General features: G+C 37.5%; 1 protein-coding gene across 1 annotated transcript in view; it reads right to left on the bottom strand.

The window, feature by feature from the left end:
• Positions 1-17,940, bottom strand: part of LOC108542616 (serine/threonine-protein kinase ULK4) — a 494,918-nt gene that overhangs the window by 460,382 nt on the left and 16,596 nt on the right. The window contains exons 2-4 of the mRNA XM_017892686.1: positions 2,850-2,983; positions 611-732; positions 410-466 (exon numbers count right to left, since the gene is read on the bottom strand). Coding sequence (XP_017748175.1) covers positions 410-466; positions 611-732; positions 2,850-2,983 — 313 coding nt within the window. The remainder of the gene's footprint in view (positions 1-409; positions 467-610; positions 733-2,849; positions 2,984-17,940) is intronic.

Below are 17,940 nucleotides of genomic sequence, written 5' to 3'. Positions count from 1 at the left end.
AAAAAAAAAAAAAAAAAAAAAAAAAAAAAAAAAAGAGACGCTGCACATGATTGGACAATATAAGCTGAAGTAGAGAGTGATGATAATATATTCCCAGCATTCCATTTTCACCAGTTTTATTATATTTTTTTCATGACGTTTAATACCAAAATCTATGAAAGTGTTTCTGTGGGCATATTTACCCTATTTGGGCTGTCTCTGAACAAACTACATTATCAGGAGAGAATGTGTTTTCTCCAAATGTCAAATTTTATTACAGTCAACAGATAAAAATATTAAAAGGTCACTTCCCTAGAGACAAATAAATACCAATAGGATTTTTAAATTACCTCATTCTGACACCAAATTCCACAAACAGTAGAGGCAGCCACAATTTTATTAGAAACAAGGAAAATTTAGTGTTACTCACAAGAATAGTTCCGTAGCTGAAAAGAAACTCTTCTGTCACAACTTGAGGTCGAAATACCTGTGATGAGAGTTTCTACAGATTAAATTCTGGAAGCTATGTACAATTTTAGTTCAATTTAAATTTTGAGTTGAGGATTCTCAGCTCCAGTTTACAAAGAAAAGAGGCACATTTATATCCTTTTCCTCCTCAATACGATAGTACCTGTGAAGTTACGAGGTGAAGCACTATAGGCATCAGGGGGAGACACATCTTCAGCTGTTTCACTTGAACTGTTGATGGGTGTTTACGTCCAGAAACATTAGCCAAGGCGTTAAGAATGTCACCTGCGAAGCACAGCATGGAGCATATGTGGAGGTTAAAAACCACAAAACTTAGGAGCCACTGGTCATTGCTTGAAAACCCATAGGACTTCTAAGATAATTAATCTTCAAATAAAATAAGCAGATATACTTATTCATAAGTACTGAAATTACAGCAGACACTTATGGCCTCTGGGGACAGAATGTGATATTCTGCAAAGACACTATAAATAAACTCAACATCTCATTTGGAAATGAAAAATAAAATTTAATAAATTATAAACAGTTTTAGAATTTTTTTTTTTTTGTATTTTTGAAATCTCAATCATGAGCATGCGTTACTTTTGCAACCAATAAAAAATATTCAAAATAATAAGTGGGCCAAGCACGGTGGCTCATGCCTGTAATCCCAGCACTTTGGGAGGCCGAGGTGGGTGGATCACAAGGTCAGGAGACCGAGACCATCCTGGCCAACATGGTGAAACCCCATCTATACTAAAAATACAAAAATTAGCTGGGCGTGGTGGTACACGCCTGTAGTCCCAGCTACTTGGGAGGCTGAAGCAGGAGAATCACTTGAACCCGGGAGGCAGAGGTTGCAGTGAACTGAGATGGCGCCACTGCACTCCAGCCTGGTGACAGAGCTAGACTCCGTCTCAAAAAAATTAATTAATTAATTAATTAATAATGTGAACGAATTACAGAACACGATTTACAACTTTTAAAAAAGAGAATAGGTTGGAGGTAAAAAGAGGTCAATTCCCAAAACTTCTCATTGGATGATAAATCTAACAATAAATAAAACTTGCTTTGTGGACATCAGAATCTTATCGTCATATCCTAAAACAGGATAAGTCCGGTAATAAAGAATTGACCAACTGACCAAATTAAAGCCTTCAGGTTGGAGGTAAAAAAGCTTACAATCTGAAATAAATTTTGAGAGGCTCTATTTTCAGTCATCAACAGGCAAAAATAATCTCCTAAAGTATCAGTAAGGGGCAAAAAGTTGCTGTCAGTCAGACTTGAAGATATTTTCATTACTCTGATTTAATATTCTGAATTCCTGAATCTAAGTACCCTCTACTACAATAGCTTGGATCAAATTTAACATTCTAAACATTTCTGGTTTATAGCTACATCTGCTGGAAAAGCATGGAATGGGATTTAAGCTACATGTACATGCTCCCTAGGTTATTTTAATTTCTGCAAATACCAATGAAATAAGGTATTTCTTTAGCTGTAATAAACATCCTTTGCAGTCATTATTAGATGTTTTATCTTAAGATAAATTTTTCAAACCAAAGAAAGTTTCAAACTTTAAACTTTAAACAAATATCAAAATTATTTAACATTACATTTTAATATTTAAAATTAAAATCCATGCATTTTTATTCTCACTTATTGTGGGAGTTAAAAAATGATTATATGGCAGTAGAAAATGAAAAGATAAATAATACAGGCTGAGAAGGGTGAGTGTGTGTGGAGGGATGAGGAAGAAAAGTGGGTGAAAGGGTATGAACATACAGTAAAATAGAAGAAATAAATTCAATGTTTGATAGCAGAGCAAGGTGACTATAGTTAACAAAAATGTATTGTAGGTGGGTGACCGACACCCTAAATACCCTGGCTTGATCACTATGCATTTTATACATAAAACAAAATTTCTCATCTACCCAATAAATTTGTACAAATAAAAGAAAATCTTGTTTCAGCAAGGGAAAAAAATAAAATCTAAGCATTTTTGAAGTTTTTTTTAACAATAAATAAATTCGTGCTCTAATTTCAAGAGACAATTCTTTTCTTCTGATTTAGGCAAAAAAGAAAAGTTACCCCCAAATACTAGCATAAGTCCAATTTTAAGGAATTAAACCACGTTTCTTTTGTATATTTTCTAAAATCTCCAGTTTACCTCAGATCACACCTTAATGTGACATTGTCTCATCATGCCTCATCATGTCATTGATGCAAAATAATTACAAAAACAGAAGCAAATTTAAATCTTGAAACTACATATTCGTGAAAAATTGTCTTTGCATTTGCCTTCAAGAACAGACAAGTAAGAATAAAAAAGAACTCATGCTAAAAGCCAAGTCTTAGAAAGGTAAGCAGGAACAGGGCCTGAGGACGAGACTCCAATTTACCCAGGATTCGTGGCAGCTCCTGCACGATGTGACGGATGAGAAGATCCAGACATTTGGACAGGTATTCATTGCCACTTTGCTGCTCCTTGCCTGGAGTGGTCTTTCTGCTGTCTCTCTCGATGTACATCACCAGTCTACATACAGGAAAGTGCAAAGATTACCTCTCATGATAAAACACTTGATAGCATCGGTCCGAAAATGCCGCCAAGGCAAGTGTTTCCAGAGGGCACCCTCCCAATCACATTGACGTTTAGATTTGTAGCAACTTGTCGGGCACAATTTTTGCCTCAGAAAACTCAAAACATTTATGGAGAAAGAAAACAAAGCAACTTCAAATCTCTCTGCTAATGTCCTGATTTCATTTGCCTTGGCCAACGGAAACAAACAATATTCACCAGGTGATAAATGAAAGACAAAGAGATGTCTGGACAGAAGAGGGCTCTTTATGTTTCAAAGGTTCAAAGTAAAGCCACAAGTTAACTGCACATTTGTTTATCATTAGTATTCAATTTGCTTGGGACCCTAGATAATTCATATGAATTTCAATTCTCTCAGTAAATTGTGTACAGAAATCCAAAGAAAATGTTTCATTTTAACACTGGGTTATACAGATGACAGACAATATCTAAATATCTGGCTTTTACATGTCTCATTATCTACTAGTTTTACGATACCTGCCTTTTAAAGCTAACTTATTTCTTCTTTCAAACTACTGGCATTCTTTAAACATTCATTTCTGAACCAACCACTTCAACCCAGAACCAGGGAGTCTACTGGACCATCACCTTAGACATTTAAGGTGTTACTACAAACTTTTAGGTCCTCTCCACATTTTCTCTCCTTTGCTAGACCTGCTGGTCATTTTCTCAAGTTCCCATTCCCCACAACCCCCGACAGCGCAGCAAGTCCACTGATTTCACCATGTAAAAGGCCCTGTAAGACAATCTCCCTGGTTACCATCATCCATCTATCCATTTCTGTTATTCTCACCCATCAACCCAACTTTTACTTCTCAAGAAGAACTTCCAACCAATCTCCATTGTAAATTGGAGCTTTATATATAGTACACACATATACATAAGATGTATTGAAATCTTGATACTTAGCATTTATGTGGCTCTCTCAATAGATTTATTCACGCATTTGTGTTTCCATGTATTACTATTTGGACCTCACCATGTGAGGATGAACCCAAATCAGGAAGTTAGCCTTGATTCTGTATCAGCCAGTTAGCATCTTCTGTTCTAGTCACCAATTACATGGCTACAGCCATAATCACTGTTCAATCTACTTGTTCCTCAGTCGCCTTCAATCCAGCTTTCTACGTCATCACTATCTCTAAGGTCACATGACATCAAATCCAATGGGCCTTCATCTGCCTTCACCTATACAAGTCAACAGCATTCAACACTGTTGCCACTCCTGCTGTTCCTCTACCATAACATCATCCTTTATTAGCTTTTTTCTCCAGTTTCTCTGGTTGTTCCTTCTCTGTCTTTTGCTGGTTCATGCTCTTAAATGCTGAAGTCTGTCAAGACTGAGTTCTAGGCCCACAACTATCCTCTTTCTACCTGTTTAACCCAGGCTATCTCATTCCTACCAATGATTTAAATTACCACTTATCTATACAGATATCTTCCAATTACATATCTGCAGCCCAAACCCGATCTCTAAGTTACATACCAATATATTCAACTGCTGGCTTGACATCTGATTTTATCTGTCTTAAAGGGACTTCAAACTCTATATATCCAAAATAAAAATCATCATCTCACCAAACCTGGTTGTCTTCTGGAGCACAATATCCCACTGTATAGTATCACTCTCTACCTTATTAAACAAACCAGAAAACTAGGAGAGTCATCCTTAACACCTCCTTTTCTCTCACTTCCCATGTTAAGTCAATCATTGAATATTCTTCCAACTCTTTCACTTCTCCACTCCAAACCAATAGCAAGCTACCATACTTCCTTCTCCTGGACTATTACAATAGACTTCTAGCTAACTAGTCCATCTGCTTCTACTCTGCCACTCTAATCCTTGCACACTCTACATCTAAACTAATCTTGTCTATCAGGTCACTCCCCTATTTAAAATCCTTCCATGGCATCTCATTGCTCTTCACATAGGAGTTCTGAAAACTCCCTATCATGACCTTCATGGCCTGACCCTCAATTACCTCTCCAGTTTCGTCTTGCTTTCTCTCCCTCCTGTCACACTGGGTTCTCTGTCTCTTAAATACAGTACCTCCCCATGCAACAAGCTACTGCCTCTGCCTAGATGGCTCTTCTCTTCCCCCTTTGCCAATAAATTCATATGCATGTTTCATAACTCACTGTAATCTCCAATGACTTCCTAAAATTAAAGCCCCCTATGGTACTGTCTCATAGCATGGAAGGATTACCCAACTGCAATTTTATAGTATATTTTTAATTATTTGATAATGTTTGTCATCCCAGTAAACTTAAAAATACCTAAGAGCAAGGACTATATCTGATTCTTCTCACCACACCCTTCCACTTCTGTGCACAGTTCTTAACTCTAATTTAGTGTTCAATACATATTAGCTGAATAGGTAAATATTGCTGTTGAAACTGCCATAAAATTCTATCTAGTTCTCCACAGCAATTCCTTCTCATTATTCCCAAGGCCCAGTTCTTAATTCTGCTATTTAATGTGTGTTTGCTTAAAATTTATACCGCATATAAAAAGTTAAAAAAATAAAAAACTTCCACCTAGAAAAAAATACCAGAAGCAAAAGACCAACTGGAGAAAATATTTCCATTTCATATCACAAAATGTTAATATTATATGTGTACACACACACATATGCCCCCAGATAATAATTAGAAAAAGACTAACAAAAGAAGAGGAACAAATGAACAAGGACTAGGAAAAGGCAGTACACACGGAAGAAAATATAAATGGTTCAAGAAGAAGACATTCTGTTTCACTCCTAATAAAATAAATATACATAAAATGACATCTATTTTTACCTCATGGGGCCAAAACTCAGAAAATCTGACAAGACTGCCATCAAGACTCTGAAGATACTGATACTCCAGTACCTTGCTGCTGGAAATGTAATCGAGTATAAATCCCAGACAGAGTGAGCTGCCAATAATTTGAAAATTAATAATCTAGTAATTTCATCTCTAGGAACAAAGTATTCTATAGATATACTTGTACACATATGATATGACACATACACAGTTTGCTATTTATAACGTCAAAATTTGGGGTGGGAAGTATTTAGCAAAAGGGGACTGGTTAAATAAAATATGGCACATAATTAGAATGCGGCTGTCAAAAAGAAGCAGCTCTTTATACACTATATGAAAAGCTACAACATATGTTTTAAGAAAATAAGCAAAGTTCAAAATAGGGAACTTTTGCTTATAAAGGGAGGGAAATAATCCATATTCATATTTGCTTAGATTTTTTAAAAATCCAGAGCGATAAATAAGCTAATAAGGATGCTTAATTTTGCATGGTGGTAATCTAGGGTAATGAAGCATAGATGAGAAATTTTCGCTTTGATTTTTTTTTTTTTTTTTTTTTTTGGTTTTGAACCATGAGTATGCATTACCTACTCAAAGTTTTTAATGTATGTATGTGTGTGTGTATATACGTATATATACGTGTGATATTGTTGTCCCACAGAGTCTTTTTACAACATGTTTTAGGAGATACAATGTTCAATTTCCCAGGATACCCTACCAAATAATAAATGATGAGTGCAAGGCAAACAGACAGCCCAATCTGTAAGATTTATGCTTTCTCACAGTGTCAAGTGTCAGGCTGACTTTACAAAAGCAGTAAACCAACAGTACTCCAGCAGTACCCCAAAACTTAATTGTGGTTTGTGTCCATTATGATTCCTAGATTCTTTCCTTCAGCAGGGTCAAATCTTTTACCTTGACAATATTGAAACAGAGATGTCAACCAAATCTGGAAGCAATTCTCACCTGTTGTACTTTCTGACAGTGTGATCTTGTACAAATTAAACTCTTACAAACTTCAGTTTTCTAATTTAAAAAATGGGATAATGCCTGCCTTACGACTGCTGTGAGGATGTAAATGAATTGGTAAAGACTCAAGAAACAGTAGCTACTATTATCAACACCACCAAATCTGGGATACTGCTTTCTTGAGTACACAAATCTTAAGAGAAAATCCCCAGAGAAGGCTAACACTCTGCTTTCCACCCCATTCTCTGAATCACGAATCACCATGCTCAAAAGTCCTGCCCCACTTCCCCTGCATTTTGAAGAACTGCCTCAACTTATTAAAATGAAAGAGAGGCCGGGCACGGTGGCTCATGCCTGTAATCCCAGCACTTTGGGAGGCCACGGCAGGCGGATCACCTGAGGTCGGGAGTTTGAGACCAGGCTGACCAACATGGAGAAACCCCGTCTCTACTAAAAAAAATACAAAAATTAGCTGGGTGTGGTGGTGCATGCCTGTAATCCCAGTTACTCAGGAGGCTGAAGCAGGAGAATCTCTAGAACCTGGAAGACAGAGGTTGCAGTGAGCCGAGATCACGCCATTGCACCCAACCCTGAGCAATAAGAGTGAAACTCCATCTCAAAATATAAATAAAATAAAATAAAATGGAGCCTGACATCTCTTCAGAGATGAGACAGAATTTGATGCCATTAAAATGGTTCTACTCCTTTTGATATAGGAAGAATAGAAACATTTTCTTTAAGGAAATAGTTTTGTCTTCATTAAACATGCAGAATATATAACCATTTATTTACCCATCATCCTACTAAAAGACATGAGGGGTGCTTTCAGCTTTTCTTCTCAAAAAGCAATGCTTGAGAAACACTGTTGCATCTGTCTCCTGGTACACATGTGCAAGAGTTGCTAGGGTACATATATAGGAATGGAAACTCAAATATGCAACTTCAGGACACTGCCAAACTGGTTTCCAAAGTAGCTGTCCCAATTTATTCCCACCAGTAGCGTATGTGTTCCCTCTAAGTTACAACCTCACCAATACCTACTGGTATCAGATTTAATTTCTCCTCATCTATTTACGGAGTCTAAAGTGGTGCCTTTAGTCTTAATTTGAATTTTCATAACTATTAATGACATTGAGAATTTCTGAGGAAAATAAGGAAATATGAACAGTAAGTGCCTGAAAATGGCTGTTTCTGAAATGCCTGTTCAGGTCTTTTGCTCATTCTCCCATCGGGTTGTTGATCTTTTGTTACTGATTTGGAGACATTAATTATACAGTCTGGATCTTTTATCTTCTTCCTCTTTGTCCCCTTCTTTATCCTCTTTCTTTCTTCCTCTTGTTTCTCCTTCTCCTCTTGTCTTTCACAGTGAAGTCCTCAGTCCACTGGAAAGTGACTGATCATGTGGGTTGAGGTGGGAATCTAATTCCACTGTTTTTCCAAGTGGACGAGCACTTCTCCGGTACTATGTGTTGAAAAGGTACTTCTAAAACCAACAGTGAGGAAAGAGGGGTAAAAGATCAACTATTGGGCAAAATCTGATTAAAAAGCAGTTTGAACCTTAAATTATCTCCTCTGGCCAATATATGTAGGTAACTGCCACTAGGCTTGCACCCCGGCAAAAGTCTGAACATTTATTCTCTAGAGAAAATAAAAACCATCTAGACTGAGAAATAGCAGACCAAGTGTAAGACAGGACTACCAAACTGCAAACAGGGAGACTAAGTGAATTTATGCACAGTAAATACTGCAACTTCAGCTCCCTTAGCCCAGTGGACTCCTGGGACTCTGGTAGCCCAGTCATTTCCTTCCAAGCATGTGACTGGAACACTCTGAATGTGCTCTTCTTTGGCAAAACTAAATAGCCCAAGAGAAATAGCCAGAGACATTCACACTAAAGTTCACATTAAAAATGCCTGTACAGATGATCTCAGTGTGAAGCTCAAAGTCAAAATTCACCGACACACTGAGAACTTCTAAAATAGGCTGTCATTCCTTCAACTCCTAATCATATGGAGATCAAACATTACCAAATAGCTGAAAGCCTGGCTTATCTGCTCTACATTGATGTCTGCTGGTATTCATCCACATTCTTTTTTGTTGCTGTGTAGTGTTCCAGTATGTGAATATACCGTAATTTACTTACCCATTTTGTTGTGGATGAACATTTGGGCTATTTCAATTAATGAACAGGGCTAAGGATCACTTATGCTGGATGTATGTAAACATTTCTATTGGATATATCTATATCCTTGGAAGTAAAATTGCTGGGTCACAAAGCATGCCTCGATTCAGTTTCATACACACTGATGATCAGTTTTCTAAAGTCATCATTATATCAATTTATACTCCAACAGGTACATATAAGAATTCCAGTTTTTCGGCCAGGCGCGGTAGTTCATGCCTGTAATCCCAGCATTTTGGGAGGCCGAGGCAGGCAGATCTCAAGGTCAGGAGATAGAGACCATCCTGGCTACCACGATGAAACCCCGTCTCTACTGAAAATACAAAAAATTAGCTGGGCGTGGTGGCGGGCGCCTGTAGTCCCAGCTACTCAGAAGGCTGATGCAGGAGAACGGTGTGAACCCGGGAGGCGGAGCTTGCAAAAAAAAAAAAAATTCCAGTTTTTCTACATCCTTGCCAAAACCCTACGTTATCAGGCTTTTTAATCACAGCCATTCTAGTGGGTATATGTTGGTAACTCATTGTGATTAAACTAAATTTTCCTGATGACTAATCAGGTTAAGCATCTTTTCAGGTGTTAACTGGCCATCTGGAGATAACCAGTTTTGTAAAGTTTGTGCAAGTCTTGTGCTCATTTTTCTATTGCGTTATCTGTCCTCTTTTCCTTGATGAAGTAAGTCCGTACATATTTCTGTTAAGAGACCACTATTGATTATACATGTCGATTACATATGTCTCTTACTCTATGGCTTATCTTTTTACTCTTTTAATGTCTTTGAATGAACCATAATTTTAAGGTAGCCTAATTTTATCAATATTTTCCTTTCTGACAATGCTTCTGTGTTCTGTTAAAAAAAATTCAGTCTACACAAAAGTCATGAAGATATTTTCATATGCTATCTACCAGAAGCTCTACTGCTTTACCTTTACGAATTTAAACAGAAAATCATAAAATCTATCTGTATTGATCTTTGGTACAGCACAGTACAGCTTAGGAGTAGAGTTTTTATTTCTTTCCTATATTGACATCCAAATTATCTATTACCATTTATTATAAAACCCACTGTTTTCTCACTGTTTTCCTCTGTATCTCTCCTACTCTTCTTCATGTCTTCTATACTTTTGTCTCTCTATACTGATCTCAGACTTCTCCCAGATAGTATTTCTCTGCTTCATAGAGTCTAATCTGTTAACCAAATCCACTGAGTTCTTACTTTTAATTATTGTATTTTTCAGTTCCAGAATATCCATTTGGTTTTTTCTTAATAGTTCCAGTTCTCCACTGAAATCCTTAATCTTTCAAATTCCTTGACTATATTAATCACAGTTACTTTAAAGTCTGTATCTGATAATTCCACTGCCTGTATTCCCTATGGATACTGTCTCTCTTGCTGATTTTATCACTTTTATTTATATCATCTTGCCTCCTCGTACGCCTGATCACTTTCTATTGAGTATTAGACTCTATAGCTGAAAACTAGGGAGATATTCTGAGGCCTAGGGTTACGGTTAGACTTCTCCAGACAGGATTTGCATTTGCTTCTGGAAGGCAGCTAAAACACCAAACAATCTAGATCATCTTAATCCAGAGGCTGCGATGATTCAAAAATGAGCTTCTCTCTTTGTTTTGGGAAATTCTCTTTATCAATAACAGCTACACCAGAAACAGAAAACAGAGAAAATAGAAATGTTTATCTTCTGGCAGTCAGGGAATCCAAATGAAATCCTCCAAATTTACAGAGTATAAAAAAAGCAAATTCACACTTGTCTATAAGGAATCAATTTTTCTCTAAAGTTTAAATTATCCATTATAAAATTTGATAATGTGTTGGTTAACTACCATGGTTTGAAATATCTTTCACTTAAGGCAAAACTATTCAAATCATTTTCAAACACTAGTACAGACAGTTAATACATAAGAAAATATCCATTACATCTGCTGGGGGAAATAAAAGACTAATGGGATCCATAACAGTTTAAAACTAACTCTAGAATGATGCTCCATTTCTTCATGCTATCCCCAATGCCTCCCCATTACAAGATGTGTTTTCATGGCTACAGTAAACTAAATTGACTTTACTGACAAGAGAACATTATTTTCTAAAAGAATTCACATTCTATAAAGGAGATAAAATGTGGAAACATTTGAGCATAGTGTCCACAAATACTTCACAGGCATTCTACAAAAGGCAGCAAATGATATTTCTTAGTGTTCTACAAGGGTATATCAAGTTAAAAAGATAACACACTGAAAAGAAATCCAAATAAACAAGATCAGATCAATTCTTCCTTGTGTCCCTTACTATCTTTTTTTTTTTTTTTTTTTTTTTTTTTGAGACAGAGTCTCACTCCGTTGCCCAGGCTGGAATGCGGCGGCATGATCTTAGCTCACAGCAACCTCTGCCTCCCGGGTTCAAGTGATTCTCCTGGATCACCTTGTAGCTGTGATTACAAGTGTGCGCCACCATGCCAGGCTAATTTTTGTATTTTTGTTTTATTTGTTTCATTTAATTTTGGTATTTTTAATAGAAATGGGGTTTTACCATGTTGGCCAGGCTGATCTCGAACTCCTGACCTAAAATGATCTGCCCACTTCTGCCTCCCAAAGTGCTGAGATTACAGGCATGAGCCACTGCATCCAGCCAACTATCTTTAATAGTATTATTTCTCCCCAGGACATACCCATTTCCCAAACTACTGTCACTCCAACCCCTGCATTTCTCTCCATTTATCTCTCTGATTCATTCCCTCTAATCTGACCACAATTTTCTTGCTCACATCACCACAGGAATCCTATGCTCATTGCACATACATCTACCTTTAGGTAACTCTGATCAGCCTTCTATTAAGACCTCCTGCTATACCTCCGTGATTCTGAGGCCAAACTCAGCAAGTCCTATACCTAATATCTACACCAGTACAATGTCTACAGCAAAATGAGTTCAATGAGTACAAGGAAGATGACATCAGTTTATTCATTCAATAAACATTTACCATGTCTACTATGTGCTAAGTATTTTTCTAGTTGATGTAGATACAACCCATGGACTGTATATAAACCAACACACAATACCTACAATGACTGTCTGATGTCAAGTGCAGTGAAACAGACAGACAGCAAATAAGCAACAAGAAAATAGCTTAGGTGGTGACACGTACTATGGAGAAAATTAAAGAAGAGTAAGAAAACTAGTCACTTGCCAGAGAAAACCTCTTGACAGGATATCATTGAAGCAGAGACCACAAGGGGTAAAGCAAGCAAGCAATGCGAACAAAACATTCCAAATAATTGTTAAGCCACATGCAACACCCCAAAGGCAAACACATGCTAGCTGTGCACTTGTGTAGCTATAGCACAGTGTAAGAAAAGATCAGAAAGGTAACCAGGCTCCAAACCATCTAAGGGATTGTATGCCAATGTAAGAAGCTTGCATTTTACTCTCAAGGAGAAAGAGTGGCATGATCTGATATGTGGCTAAAAAAATAGCATTCTGGGTACTGTGAGTAAGATAGACTGTGGAAATGTAAGAAGGAAGACCAGTTGAGAAGCAACTGTAACAGTTCGAATGAGAAGTCATGGTGGCTTTGGTTAGTGTGGTAGTGAAGAAATGATGTGAATTGATGAGATTATGGATATCTTTTCATAGTACAAAAAATTAGATTTGCTGTTGATTGGATATGAGATGTGAAAAAGAGAAGTCAAGAATAATGACATGCAACTAAGCAACTGGAATAACAGAGCCACCATTTACTAATACAGGTAAAGACTGCTAGAATAGCAAGTCTGGAGCAGAAAAATCATTATCAGACATTAAAGTTTCAGTAGCACATGGAGAGTTGGTATGTGAGTGTGAGTTCACAGAAAAGGTTTGGGCTGATGATATTAATCTGAGAGCAGGCCATGGATGGATGGTATTTAAGGCAATTGTCTTGGTCAATCTGTGTTGCTATAAAGCAATGCATATGGTTGGGTAATTTATAAAGAAAATAATGTGTATTTGGCTCATGATTCTGATGTCTGTAAAAGTTCGAGATTTGGCAGCTGCATCTGGCGGGATCATAGGTTGCTTTCACTCGTGGTGGAAGGCAAAGGGGTGCCAGGGTGTGCAGCGATCACACGGAAAGAGAGGAAGCAAGAGAGGGGGCAGGTACAAGGCTCTTTTTAACAACCAGTTCTGGTGAGAACTAACAGAGCAAGGACAGCCCCAAGCCATTCATAGGGGATCCATCCTCATGACCCAGACACCTGCTATAAGCACTACCTCCAACACTGCAGATCAAATTTGGAGGTCTGAGGGACAAATATCAAAACTCTAGAAGCCATCAGATTAAAGGAGATCACCTGGGGAGTGAATGTTCAAGGACTGAGTCATGGAACTACTACCAAGGCTGAGATAATGAGAGAGGAAACTAAGGTAGAGTAACTAGTGAAGGGTGGAGAAAACCCAAAAAAACTGCCCTGGGTGTCAGGTAAGAAAGCACTTCAAGAAGGAAGACAGTAGACTTCTAGTTTCTGGTAAATGTGAATTAGGTTATTCAGACAAACATTCCTATTATAAATAAAACAAAAATGAAAAGATATATATATCTATCTCCACAGCATATATGTATACACATATATAATGTATATCCACTTGATATATAATCACAGCAAACTATATGGTTTATAAACCAACACACAATGCCTACAATGACTGTCTGATGTTAAATAAGAACTTGTAGTTTTACACTGATGTCACCATCTTGGCCTTCAGTCTCATGAGTATCAGGCCTGATACTCATGATCCCAACTCCCACAAAAAAATACCAAAACAATGAATAAATGACTCCATTTTGACTAGAGTATCTGAAGGAGAACACTGAAGTACAGCAGGGGAGTGGCAGAGACACCGTGGAACATGAAGACTCAGGATGGCTGTATTGAGAAGGAATCCAAATACCCTGCTCTCTGCCACCCTGTCTCCCCAGTTGGGATCAACTCAGAATCATGAGGAAACTCCCCTACAAGAAAAGGTAAAGCAAGGAGCCCCAGTAGCTCCTACTAATGTCATGAAAACCTGCAGTTTTTGTTGCTGAAGAATCTTGCACTCCTCATGGACCAACTGCAGTTCAGGAAGCTACCAGGAGTTCACATGGCTGCACTGTGTCAGAGAAGAAGCCGACATTGTGCCCTATTTTCCCCCTGACCCAAGCTGCTACTGCATAATGCCATCTTCACACTGGAGCCACTGCTAGAGTGTGTCCTTCCCCAGGACTCCACAACCACTGTATCTCCTCACCCCAAAGGCTCCACCATACTCATCAGTCCTGCAGCCCCTTGGAGCAAACAGGCCTGCCAACCTGCTCCCAAAGGAACAATGCCTGATTTACCATTCATCAAGTTCCATTCCCTCTTGGCATGGCACGAGAGACAGCTTGTTACTTCCAACTCCGGAGGTGGGGAGCAGCTGAGCTGCCAGTCAACCAGCCCTGCACTCCCTTGGTGTAGTGCATGAGACAGCCTGCCACCCTGCCCTCAGGGAAGCAGCCCAAGCTGGCAGACCAGTTGCACAAACTCCTGCAGCCCAGGTCACTGAGGTACTCACAGGCGTTGTTCATACTGACTATAGCTGAAACAACTGCACAAAGAAAGACTACACTACTGCACCTACCCAACACCAAAGCCAACAAACCCAACACAACCGACGTCATAAGACAGATTTTCAAAATTATATTGTAAGTATCTTTTCTGACTACAACAAAATAAAACTAAAAATTAATAACAGGAGAAACTCTGGAAGCTATACAAATACATGGAAATTAAACAATATACTTTTGGACAACAGAAGGGTCAAGGAAGAATTTTTTTTAATTTAAAAATTCTCTGATACAAATAAAAATAGAAACACAATGTACTAAAACCTATGGGATACAACAAAAGCACTTCTAAGAGGGAAGTTTATAGCAATAAATGCCCACATCAAAAAATAAGAAAAATCTCAAACAACCTAACATTATACTTCAAGGAACTAGAAAAACTACAACAAACTAAACCCAACATTAGTAGAAGGAAAGAAGTAACATAAGTCTGAGCAGAAATAAATGAAATGGAGACTTTTTAAAAGTACAAAAGGTCAGCAAAATCGAGTTGGTTCCTTGAAAATATAACAAACCTTTAGGTAGACTAAGAAAAAAAAGAGAATATTCAAATAAATTCAGAGATAAAAAGCAGATATTACAATGGATGTCACAGACTAAAAAGAATCATAAGACTATTATGAACAACTATACACCAAAAGTTGAAAATCTATCAAAATGGACAAATGCCTCAACACATACAGTCTATCGAAATTGAATCATGAAGAAATAAAAAGTCTGGCCAGGCACGGTGGCTCACACCTGTAATCCCAGCACTTCAGGAGGCCGAGGTGGGCGGATCACGAGGTCAGGAGATCGAGACCATCCTGGCTAACATGGTGAAACCCCGTCTCTATTAAAAATACAAAAAAATTGGATGGGCGTGGTGGCGGGTGCCTGTAGTCCCAGCTACTCGGGAGGCTGAGGCAGGAGAATGGCGTGAACCCGGGAGGCGGAGCTTGCAGTGAGCCGAGATAGCACCACTGCACTCCAGCCTGGGCGACAGAGCGAGACTCCATCTCAAAAAAAAAAAAAGAAAGAAAAAGTCTGAAGAGACCAATAATGAGTAATAAGTAATAAGAATGAAACAATAATAAAGTCTGCCATCAAAGAAAAGCCCAGAGCCTGATGGCTTCACTGCTGAATACTACCAAACATTGAAAGAACTAACACTAATCCTTTTCAAAGTACTCCAAAAATTGAAGACGAGTAAGTCTTTCAAATTCATTCTACAAGACCAGTATCACCATAATATGAACCAGAGAAGGAAACTACAGGCCATTATCCCTGATGAAAAATCATTCACTATAATCAGGTATATATAATTCATCCCAGGGATGCGAGGACGGTTCAACATATGCAAATCAATAAATGTGATCCATCACATTAACAAAATCGAGAACAAAAACCATATGATTTCAATGCATGCAGGGAAAAGACTTGATAAAAGTCAACATCCTTCAAAATAAAAACTCTCAACAAATTAGGTATAGAAGGAATGTTTGTACCTCAACACAATAATGGCCATATATGACAAACCCACAGCTAACATAATACCTGAATAGGAAAAAAAATAAACAGAAAGCTTTTCCTCTAAATTTAGAACAAATCAAGGATATCCACTTTCACCACTTTTATTCAACATAGGCAAGAGAAAGAAAGGGCAACCAAACTAAAAAAAAAATTTTAAAAAGGGGGGAGTCCAATTGTCCCTGCTTGTAAATGGTATAATCTTGAAGCCACAGAAAATCCTAAAGACTCCACCAAAAAACTCTTATAAATAGTAAGGGAATTCAGTAAAGCATTTCTATATATCAATAGCAAACTATCTGAAAAAAATCAAGAAAGCAATACCATTTATAAGAGCTATAAAACAAATTTTTGTTAATATGTTTAGTTAACGAGGTGAAAGCCCTCTACAAGAAAAACTATGTAACAGTGATGAAAGAAATTAAAGAGGACACAAGTAAATGGAAAGATACTCCATGTTCATGGATTAGAAAAATTGACATTGTTAAAACAACTATAGTACCTAAAGTGATCTACAGATTAAATGCAATCCTTATCAAATTACCAATGACATTCTTCACAGAAACAGAAAAAAAATTCTAAAATTTGTATATAACTACTAAAGACCCCAAATAGCCAAATCAATTTTGGAAAAAAAAAAAAAAAAAAAAAAGAACAAAAGCTGGTGGCGTCAGACTACCAGACTTAAAAATGCACTACAAAGATTTACTAACCAAAACAGCATGGAACTAGTATAAAAACAGACACACAGACCAATGACACAGAACGGAGAACACAAAAGCAAATCCATACAATTACAGCCAGCTGATTTTCAACAAAGATGCCAAGAACACACTTTGGGAGATGGCAGTCTCTTCATTAAATGAAGCTGGGAAAACAGGATATCCACATGCAGAAGAGTGTTCTAGACCCCCTCACTCTCACCATACACAAAAATCAAGTCAAAATGGACTAAAATTTAAGATCTGAAACTAGGAAACTGCTAGAAGAACACAGAGGGAAAGTGCTTCATTGGTCTGGTCCATGATTTTTTGGATAGGAACTCAAAAGTGCAGGCAACAAAAGTGAAAAAGACAAATGAGATTGCATCAAACTAAAAACCTTCTGCACAACATCTGATAAGAGGTTAATATCCAGAATATATAAAGAATTCAATTCAATAGCAAAAAAAAAAAAAAAAAGAAAAAAAATCTACTAAGAAATGGGCAAATGAGTAGACATTTCTCAAAAGACATACAAATGACCAACAGGTATATTTTAAAATGCTCAACAACATCACCAATCATCAGGGAAATGCAAACTAAAACCACAATGAGGTATCACCTCACCCCAGTTAGAGTGACTATTAACAATAATAATAATAATAATAATAATGACAAATACTGGCATAGATGTGAAGAAATGGGAATTCTTACACAATGTTAGAGGGAATGTAAATTAGTACGGCCATTATGAAAAACAGTATGGGGTCCTCAAAATTAAAAATAGAACTACCATATAATCAAGCAATCCTACTATTGGGTATTTATCCAAAGAAAAATAATTCAGTATATTAACGGCATACTTGCACTCCCATGTTTACTGCAGCACTGTTCACAATAAGCAAAGATATGGAATCAACCTAAGTGTCCATCAATGAATGGATAAAGAAAATACGGTAAGTATACACAATAATAATATTCAACCATAAAATGAATGAAATCGGCCGGGCGCGGTGGCTCAAGCCTGTAATCCCAGCACTTTGGGAGGCCGAGACGGACAGATCACGAGGTCAGGAGATCGAGACCATCCTG

This window comes from Rhinopithecus bieti, unplaced genomic scaffold (genome assembly GCF_001698545.2).
Source record: "Rhinopithecus bieti isolate Rb0 unplaced genomic scaffold, ASM169854v2 scaffold_22670, whole genome shotgun sequence".
Lineage (NCBI taxonomy): Eukaryota > Metazoa > Chordata > Mammalia > Primates > Cercopithecidae > Rhinopithecus > Rhinopithecus bieti.
The sequence above is the reverse complement of the archived record's forward strand: the minus strand, read 5'-3'. Positions and strand labels throughout refer to the sequence as shown.